This window comes from Macrotis lagotis, chromosome 2 (genome assembly GCF_037893015.1).
Source record: "Macrotis lagotis isolate mMagLag1 chromosome 2, bilby.v1.9.chrom.fasta, whole genome shotgun sequence".
In the NCBI taxonomy this organism is placed as follows: domain Eukaryota; kingdom Metazoa; phylum Chordata; class Mammalia; order Peramelemorphia; family Peramelidae; genus Macrotis; species Macrotis lagotis.
This window is the reverse complement of record NC_133659.1, coordinates 32,997,921-33,006,829: the sequence shown is the minus strand read 5'-3', so window position 1 is coordinate 33,006,829 and position 8,909 is coordinate 32,997,921. Positions and strand designations below refer to the sequence as shown.

The following is an 8,909-nucleotide window of genomic DNA, read 5'->3' as shown; positions in this document are numbered from 1 at the left end:
GCCGTGCCCCCTTCGCCCACTAGAGGGGCCTCGACCCACACGAGTGGATCGCCGCTCTTCGGGCACGTGGGCTGGGGTCTGGGGGAGTCGCTCCGCGCGCGGGGAGATGACGTCTCCCCGAGACAAACGGGCCCCGGCGCCCCCGGCGTGGCTCCGCCTCGGGCTGGGCCCCGCCCCCCGGGCGGAGCTCCACGTGTCATTTCCTCTTGTGGGCGGGGCCTGGGCCGTCAGGGGGCGGGGCGGGGCGGGGCCTCGCGGGAGAGGCGGGGGCCGGGTTCATTGATAAAAACGCGGCGGCGGCGGAGCGCGGGGAGAAGAGAGTCGATCTCCCCGCGGCCATGGAGCCCCCGGGGACCCCCCGAGAGCCGCCCCCCGACCCCGGCCGCCTCATCCGGGACCCGCAGAGCGGCCGCACCTACTCCCGGGGCCGCCTCCTGGGCAAGGTAGGGGTGCCGGCCGGGGGCGCGGGGGGGGGGCGGGGCGGCGCGGGGCTCCCCCTGACCACCTGCCCCGGTGCCCCTTCAGGGGGGCTTCGCCCGCTGCTACGAGGCCACGGACACCAGCAGCGGCCACACCTACGCGGTCAAGGTCATCCCCCAGAGCCGGGTGTCCAAGCCCCACCAGCGGGAGAAGGTAGGGAGGAGAGAGTCGGTGGCCCGGGTGGCCCCACGGAGAAGGGAGGGGGCGGGGCGGGAGGAAGAGCCCGTGGCCCCAGCGGCCCTCGGTCTCCCCCAGATCCTCCAGGAGATCGCCCTGCACCGCCGCCTCCGCCACCCGCACGTCGTGCGCTTCTCGCACCACTTCGAGGACGCCGGCAGCATCTACATCTTCCTGGAGCTCTGCAGCCGCAAGGTTCGGGGCCCCCGGGGGCCAACGGGGGGCCGCTGGCCTGACAAACCCTTATGGGGAGAGGCGGGGGACAGAGACCGGCCCAGCCTGGAGGTTCCCGGGGCTCCGCTTCTATTCCACAGAGGGGGGAGGGAAGCCCCAAGGCCACCCAGGACCTGCGGCTCCCGGCCCCCCCCTTCCGCACCTGCCCGTCAAGGGTCCTGACAGCTTCCTCCCCCCCCCCCCCCCCCCAGTCACTGGCGCACATTTGGAAGGCAAGGCACACGCTCCTGGAGCCCGAGGTCCGCTACTACCTCCGCCAGGTCATCGCAGCCTTGCGGTACCTACATCAACGCGGGGTGCTGCACCGGGACCTCAAGCTGGGTGAGCCCCGGAGAGGGAGCTCCGGAGAGGGAGCCGCGGAGGGAGAGCCGCGGAGAGGGCGCCCCGGAGAGGGAGCCCCGGAGAGGGACCCGCGGAGAGGGAGCCCCGGAGAGGGAGCCCCGGAGAGGGCGCCCCGGAGAGGGAGCCCCGGAGAGGGAGCCGCGGAGAGGGAGCCCCGGAGAGGGACCCGCGGAGAGGGAGCCGCGGAGAGGGAGCCGCGGAGGGAGAGCCGCGGAGAGGGAGCCGCGGAGGGAGAGCCGCGGAGAGGGAGCCGCGGAGAGGGCGCCCCGGAGAGGGAGCCCCGGAGAGGGACCCGCGGAGAGGGAGCCCCGGAGAGGGACCCGCGGAGAGGGAGCCGCGGAGAGGGAGCCCCGGAGAGGGAGCCCCGGAGAGGGACCCGCGGAGAGGGAGCCGCGGAGAGGGAGCCGCGGAGAGGGCGCCCCGGAGAGGGACCCGCGGAGAGGGAGCCCCGGAGAGGGACCCGCGGAGAGGGAGCCCCGGAGAGGGAGCCCCGGAGAGGGACCCGCGGAGAGGGAGCCCCGGAGAGGGACCCGCGGAGAGGGAGCCGCGGAGAGGGAGCCCCGGAGAGGGAGCCCCGGAGAGGGACCCGCGGAGAGGGAGCCGCGGAGAGGGAGCCGCGGAGAGGGAGCCGCGGAGGGAGAGCCCCGGAGAGGGACCCGCGGAGAGGGAGCCCCGGAGAGGGAGCCCCGGAGAGGGAGCCGCGGAGAGGGAGCCGCGGAGAGGGACCCGCGGAGAGGGAGCCCCGGAGAGGGAGCCCCGGAGAGGGACCCGCGGAGAGGGAGCCGCGGAGAGGGACCCGCGGAGAGGGAGCCGCGGAGAGGGAGCCGCGGAGAGGGAGCCTGGGCCTGGGTCAGGACCGCATCCAGGAGAGAGTTTATCTTGTGGTCCCCCCCTTCCCCTTCCCCCCTCCCAACTGAGGGGCAGAAAAGCCAAAGAGGACAGGAAGGACTTTAGGGTCTGGGAGGGGGAGGGGGTAGATGGGGTCCCCCGGGCCCCATCCCTGACATAGCCTGGCCCCTGTCTTGCCCTTCAGGAAACTTTTTCATCACGGAGAACATGGAGCTGAAGCTTGGGGACTTCGGGCTGGCTGCTCGGCTAGAACCCCAGGATCAAAGGAAGAGGTGGGCGTCTGGGGTCTTGGGGGGCCCTTCCTGAGCCAGAGGGGCGGGAGGGAAGGGCCAGCTGGAGTTGCGGCCTTCTGTCTCCGATGGCTCTCTATTGTTCCTGGCACAAGGGAGTGTTATCTGGGCCCTGGAGACAGTCTGGGCCTTTGTTCCCGACTAGAATGGGGGGGGAGGCAGTTGTATCTTTTCAAGCAACCCCCCCCCCCAAGAGCAAGGACTGCTGCTGGGCTTGTGGGGGAAGGGCCAGCTGGAAGGCCGAGGGCCCGGTTGGCCCAGGGGGCTCCTGAGCTCCTCCCAACCTCTGTCCTCAGGACCATATGTGGGACCCCCAATTATCTGGCCCCTGAAGTGCTGCTCCGCCAGGGTCATGGCCCTGAGTCTGACATCTGGTCCCTAGGCTGTGTCATGTAAGTTGCTCCCCAAGGGGCCCTGGGCTGGGGAGAGAGGAAAGCAGGTTTTCCTGGGCAGGAAGAAGGCTCAGGGGAAGAGCCCACCAAGCTCACGGCCCATGGCTGCCGCCGCCCCTCCTAGGTATACACTGCTATGTGGGAACCCCCCCTTTGAGACGGCTGACCTGAAGGAGACCTACCGTTGCATCAGGCAGGTTCGCTACACGTTACCCACCTCCCTCTCCGCGGCTGCCCAAAGCCTCCTCGCCTCCATCCTCCGCCCCGTGCCCCAAGACCGGCCCTCACTGGAGGAGATCCTTCAGCACGACTTCTTCACCAAGGTCTGTGCCCGACCTGGGGTGACCCGTTGGGCAGGGGGGCACCTCCGGGCCCCATCTCATGCGCCACTTTCTGGTCCTCTCTTCTCAGGGCTATACGCCGGCTCAACTACCTCCCAGCAGCTGCACCACGGTCCCTGACCTGACGCCCCCCAGCCCTGCCCAAAGCCTCTTCACTAAAGTGACCAAGAGCCTCTTTAGCCGCAAGAAGAACAAGAGTAGGCGGGAAGCGGGGAGCCCCAGAGGGTTGGGGGAGGAGGGAGGAGCCCCTGGCAGGGCAGAGCAGTAACATTCCGGTTGGTGCCCTCAGATAAGCTCACACCCCAGGAGCAGGACAATCTCTCCCGCCTGGTCAGTGACCTTGTGCTCACCTCCATCTGTTCTCAGAGCAGCTCCAAGGAGCCCAGGCCGGCTCAGGTAAGGAGGGAGGCTGGGGCTGTGGGAGCAGGCCCTCCTGACCTTGGTGACCCCACCTGACTCAGGCCTCAGCCGCTGGGTGAAGCACCTGAGGATGAAAGGCCCTGGCAGCGTGCAGCTTCCTCTCAGGCTAATTGCCTAGGCCTCATTAGGCCCTGGCTGTGGGTGTGACTGTCATCATCAGGGCCCCGGGGGTCAGTGAGGAGACGCTGGGGGGGGGTGCTACATCTCCTAGTCATCCCCCCCACTTCTACAACGCTCCGCTGCTCTCTCCCCAGGAGGCTGATGCCCCCCCCAGCCTAGCAGACACTGCCCCTGAGGAGGGCTCCCCTAGGTCTTTGGCAGCCATAGGCAGCAGCTGTGAAGGTGAGCTGGGGGCCAGGGGATGTTTCTAGGGGTGCCCTGGTCTGGGGCCGGCTAGGACACTGCTCTGAGCCCTTCCAGATGATGAGCCTCCCTTTGTGCCCACCTCCTCTCCCCCCCCCAGTGCCAGGGCCCGAGGAGTGTCTGACAGCGGCCACCGTCATGGAGTCTACCCTCTGTGCCCTCCGAAACTGTCTGGCCTTCATGTCTCCAGGTACCTGCCCCGGAGGGAGGAGGAAGGGGGCCTGGGGGGGGGGGGTCGGGGCAGCCCCTGACCCTGCTCTGGCCCTCTGGTCCCTCCCCAGACAGGCAGAACCCAGCACCCCTGGCCCCCTCGGACCACCTGCTGTGGGTCACTAAGTGGATAGACTACTCCAACAAGTACGGCTTCGGCTACCAGCTGTCCAGCCGGCGCGTGGCCGTCCTCTTCAACGACGGCACCCACATGGCCCTGTCTGCCAGCAGGAGGTGAGTGGCCTCCCCTCTGGGCGGACGAGCCCCGGGCGGCTGTAGGAAGGGCCCCCGCCGTCCCGGGGGCCCCGCAGTGCCAGCCGACCACCCCTCCCTCCCCCAGGACGGTGCATTACAGCCCCAGCAGCACCGAGCACGCCTGCTTCCCCGCCGAGGCGCCTCCTCGGCAGCTGCGGCGCCGGCTCGGGGTCCTGCGGTACTTCGCCTCCTACATGGACCAGAAGCTCATGAAGGTGAGTGGGGGGGCGGGAAGGCGGGGGGGGGGGGGGTCCGAGGCCCCGCGCGGCCCAAGCAGCGTGTCTCCCGCCCGCGCAGGGGGGCGACCTGCCCAGCTTGGACGAGGCCGAGGGCCCCGCGCCGCTGCTCCTCCAGTGGGTCAAGACCGACCAGGCCCTGCTGCTGCTGTTCAGCGACGGCACGGTGCAGGTGAGGGGGCCGGGCCGGGCCGGGGCGGGGCGGAGGGGGTCGGGCCGGGGCGGGGCGGGGCGGGGCGGGGCGGGGCGGGGCGGGGCGGAGCGGGCCGGGGTGGAGAGGGCCTGGCCGGGCCGAGGCGGAGGGGGCCGGGCCGGGCCGGGGCGGAGGGGGTCGGGCCGGGCCGGGGTGGAGAGGGCCGGGCCGGGCCGAGGCGGAGGGGGTCGGGCCGGGCCGGGGCGGGGCGGAGCGGGCCGGGGTGGAGAGGGCCGGGGCGGGGCAGAAAGGCCAGGCCGGGGCAGAAAGGCCGGGCCAGCCCCCGCACCGAGCCCTGAGCCCGGCCGCCCGCCCCGCAGGTGAATTTCTACCTGGACCACACCAAGCTGGTGCTGAGCGGCTGGGAGCCCCTGCTCGTCACCTTCGTGAGCCGGGACCGCAGGGCCAGCACCTACCCGGCGCCCCAGCTGCAGCGGCGGGGCTGCGGCCCGGACCTGCGCCTGCGCCTGCGCTACGTGCTGCACCTGCTGCAGCAGAGGGGGGGCGCCTAGGGCCCGGCCCCTCCCGCGACCACCTCCGTCCCCTGCCCCCCCCCCGCCTTATTTATGACAAGAACGAGTTTTCTGGACGGCACGCGCTTCTTTATTGGCCGGCCGGGCCGTCACTCGAGGTAGACCGCGTGCACCACGGCCACGGCGAAGAGCGCGGACGCGCAGACGCAGGCGGACGCGTGGCCGTCGCTGGCCGGGTCCCAGAGCGCGCGGCTCGCCACCCGCAGCCCCTGGCCCGCGCGCGGCCCGACCACCACGGTGCACACCAGCCGGTAGCGCGGCGGCAGCAGCTCCCGCACGCGCCTGCGCGCCAGCTCGCAGAGCCCGCGCGCCAGCGCCCCCGCGCCCCCGGCCGAGTAGCGCGCGCCGGCCAGCGCGGTGCCCAGCACGGCCTCCAGGGCGCGCCGCGCGGGCTCGGCCTCCCAGCGCGCGCCGGGCGCGGGGCCGGGGCCCAGCCAGACCCCCGGGGCCGGGGCCGGGGCCCGCCGCGGACGCGCGCCCGGCAGCGCGGAGAGCGCCGGGCCCAGCGAGGCGCGGCGCGGCCCGGGCCCCGGGGCGGGCGCCAGCGAAGGCCGGCGAGACGGGGCCGGGCCCGGCGCCAGCAGGGAGCCCCGGCGGGAGCCCGGCGGCCCGCGCTCCTCCCGCCGCTCCTCCTCGGGCGCCGCGGGCTCCGCGGGTCTCCTCCCGGCCAGGGCGGGGGGCGGGGGGCGCGGCTGCTGCGGGGCAGAAACGAGCTTCAGACTGGGGCGTCGGGCCGGGGCCCTCCCTGCCCGCCCGGCGCCCCCCCCCGGGGCCCCCCGAAGCTCCCCAGGCACCTGAGACCCCGCTGCTGCCATGCCCAGGTCGGTCGCCTGCCAGCTGGTCACAAGCCGCGGGTGTTGTGCCTCTCGTTGCTAGGCGACGGGGCTCAGTGCCCGCGGCCTCCCCTCCTCTTCCCTCCCTCCTCCCCTGGCACCCCCCATCCTGCCCGAGACCCCAGGGTCCCAGAATAGCTGAGCTGGGGGGGCACGTGTCTTCACCCCTCTGCTGCTGGCCCCCCTCCCACTCCTGCCACCTCCCCTGCCCCCGTCGGTGCTCTCCAGAGCCAGTCCTGGGCTTGGTCCAAAGCGGCCCCTCACCCAAAGGAAGCCTCCTCCCTGGGGAGCCGAGGCAGGCTTGCAGCCTCCGGGCCTGCAGGATCCCACCCAGTCTGTCTGGGGGCCCTTGCAGGGTTTCAAGCAACCTGAAGAAACACAAGAGACCTCAGGAGCCACCTTTTTTCCATTTTTCAGATGAGGAAACTGAGGCCCAGAAAGGGACTTGCTCAGGGTTCATGGCCATGCATGCCCCATTCCTCCGAGGCAGCCAGTTGCGGCTAGTTCATGGAGGTGCCTGGCTGAGGCTGGGGGGCGTTGACTCCGGCTCCCCCAACCTTGTAGAATCCAGCCGCAGACCCTAGAAACTCGAGGAACAGAGTTACCCGTTTTCCTAGAAAAGAGAACTGTAAGGGGCGGGCGGATGGCCCCCAATCACCTAGGGGGGCATTCACTAAACACTGGGCTCTGTTAAAATGGGGGGGGCCTCTTGAACACAGAACTTAACACTCTGCCGTGTGTGTGTAAGACGGTGGGTGGGGGTGGGGATGGGAGGGCATCTGGGAGGGCAGGAGAAGGATCCAGAGTCCGGAGCTTCTAGAGGGAAGACAGGCGCTCTAAGAGGGTCTGGGGTTACAAAGAAGAGGGGGTGGCCAGGACGAATGCCACATGAAAGACCCTCTAACTTTGAGGTCCACAAAAGCCTTTGCCAACAGCCCAGAGGAGACAGAACTAGGGCCGAGGAGGACCACTAAGGGGCTCGACTGCCAACTGCCAGACCAGGGTCAAACAAACAGCAGAAGGTCAAGGGGCAGAGGGATTAGAAAGGGGCTACGGTCCTAGGAAACCTCAGTCCTGGCAGAAGGCAGAGGAAAAGAGGGAGCGGTTAAGCCAGCAACTTTCTCAAAGGTTCAGAATCCAGACCCACCGGAAGGTAGACAGCCAGACGGAAATCTGCAATGAGGACAGGAAATATTTACCCATCCCCCTCTGGGCTCCCTGCATCCGGAGTTTCGGGGCTTCGTTGGGAGCTATTAGACTGGGTCGGCTAGTCATAGCTCCACATTTCAGAGAAGGGGAGTCCAAGGGGCCCCAGAGGAGGAAGACTGATTCACCTAGAACAGTCAAGCTGGAGGCATTCAGCCCAAGCCCTTGCCCAATCAGTCCAAGAGGGAGAAAAGGTAGCCAGAGCTCAGGTCCACGGTGTAAGCAGCACACGCCAACCCCAGTGTACTGTGAGGATGTGCTGGCATTTGGGGCTCAGTTTGGGAGGGCAAAGGGGAAAGAGGCTCATGGGAGAGCCAGCTAGGGATGGGGAGTCCCAGGAACTTCCTAGAGGGTGGGGAAAGAGAGGGTGTGGGACTGAGGGACACACTCCAGGTTACAAAGAAGAGGGGGTGGCCAGTACAAACACCATACGTGAAAGATCCTCTAACGTTAAGGTCCACATAGGCCTTGGGCCAACAGCCAGGGGAGTCTATTGCGCTGATAGCGCTAATTGAACAGAAGCCTTTCCTTAAGTCAGATCTAAACTTCCCCTACAACTTCCCCTTCCTCATCCCTGGTCCCACCTTCTAGGGCCGAGTAGACCACAACTTGTTCATAGGGTTTTAAATACTTGAAATCATCTCTAAGCGAAACACCTTCACTTTACAGTGAAAGAATTGGGACCCAGAGAAGTACCTCAGTTTACCCAAAGTCATTAGTGAGGGAGTAGGACCTGAATTAGACCTAGGTGTTAGAGCCCTAAAGCCAGGATCCTCCTGGATGCTCTCCCCACACCCAGACCTGTTTGTTGTGGGTTGAACAGCTCTGGATGTGGAAGGAGATAAGCTGGGCCTGTGCCTGATCCACATGGGAGCCCTAGAGAGGGAAGGTACAGGCATAGCTAGGGTGGGGGATCTGCCTCCTGAAGTCCTCAGTTTTCGAGGACAGGCAGCCTAACTCCTTGGATATGCGGTGGAGAGGGCAAACCAGACGCCTCCGAGACCCTTTCCTCTAGGGTCCTAGACTTCTTTGGTGCCAGATGAGGTAAATTGGACACTGGCCCCAGAAGGTTCTTGCCTTGCACATCTTTAACTGACCTGGTGTCCTTGGCAAGCCCTTTCCTCTTTTTGAGCCTCAGTTTACTCCTGTAACAGGGAGGGTCACCTCACAGGCCTATTGGAACCAAAAGGGGCTGCGGGAAGCCGAGTTGAATCTGTTTTGGCCCTGTGGTTAGCCAGGAAGATCCCCTCTGGGAAATGGTGGGGGAGGAGTGGGACTTCTGCTCAGGCAGCCAAAACTCCACACATCACACCCTGGGGATGGGTTCCCAGAATGAGGGCTGGGAGTGATTCACGCAGGTCAGAGGTCAGTGATGCTGAGGCACCCCTGGGCTCTGTTGTTGTTTGTCCCTGGAGCCCTAAGAAGATGTGGCATCAGGGGAAGTGATGTCACGACAAGCACGTGAATTGGATTTGAATGAGGGGGCGTTGTGCCCAGTCACCGCCTGACTTTCTGCTCCTGAGCCATCTGGGTCTAGTGACCAAAAAGGAATCAG

At 67.6% G+C, this 8,909-nt stretch overlaps 2 protein-coding genes across 3 annotated transcripts; one reads left to right on the top strand and one right to left on the bottom strand.

Moving 5' to 3' along the window:
- The first annotated feature begins 234 nt into the window (after nucleotides 1-234).
- On the top strand, nucleotides 235-5,377 carry PLK3 (polo like kinase 3). 2 transcript variants are annotated; one of them, XM_074221583.1, is made up of 15 exons: nucleotides 235-443; nucleotides 526-633; nucleotides 736-852; nucleotides 1,083-1,212; nucleotides 2,267-2,354; nucleotides 2,669-2,764; nucleotides 2,958-3,087; nucleotides 3,176-3,302; nucleotides 3,395-3,501; nucleotides 3,780-3,867; nucleotides 3,989-4,078; nucleotides 4,170-4,332; nucleotides 4,439-4,568; nucleotides 4,651-4,761; nucleotides 5,103-5,377. In XM_074221583.1, exons 1-15 carry the CDS (start codon nucleotides 339-341, stop codon nucleotides 5,292-5,294), a joined length of 1,782 nt encoding a protein of 593 aa, XP_074077684.1. In that variant the 5' UTR covers nucleotides 235-338; the 3' UTR covers nucleotides 5,295-5,377. The 2 variants fall into 2 exon arrangements, with proteins under 2 accessions (XP_074077684.1, XP_074077683.1); XM_074221582.1 differs by having other exon boundaries at nucleotides 236-443; nucleotides 2,889-3,087.
- On the bottom strand, nucleotides 5,369-7,423 carry DYNLT4 (dynein light chain Tctex-type 4). The gene is made up of 5 exons (XM_074220855.1): nucleotides 7,296-7,423; nucleotides 7,005-7,138; nucleotides 6,413-6,516; nucleotides 6,110-6,187; nucleotides 5,369-6,010 (listed from the first exon to the last, which is right to left on the bottom strand). Exons 1-5 carry the CDS (start codon nucleotides 7,421-7,423, stop codon nucleotides 5,405-5,407), a joined length of 1,050 nt encoding a protein of 349 aa, XP_074076956.1. The 3' UTR covers nucleotides 5,369-5,404.
- Between the last annotated feature and the right edge of the window lie 1,486 nt (nucleotides 7,424-8,909).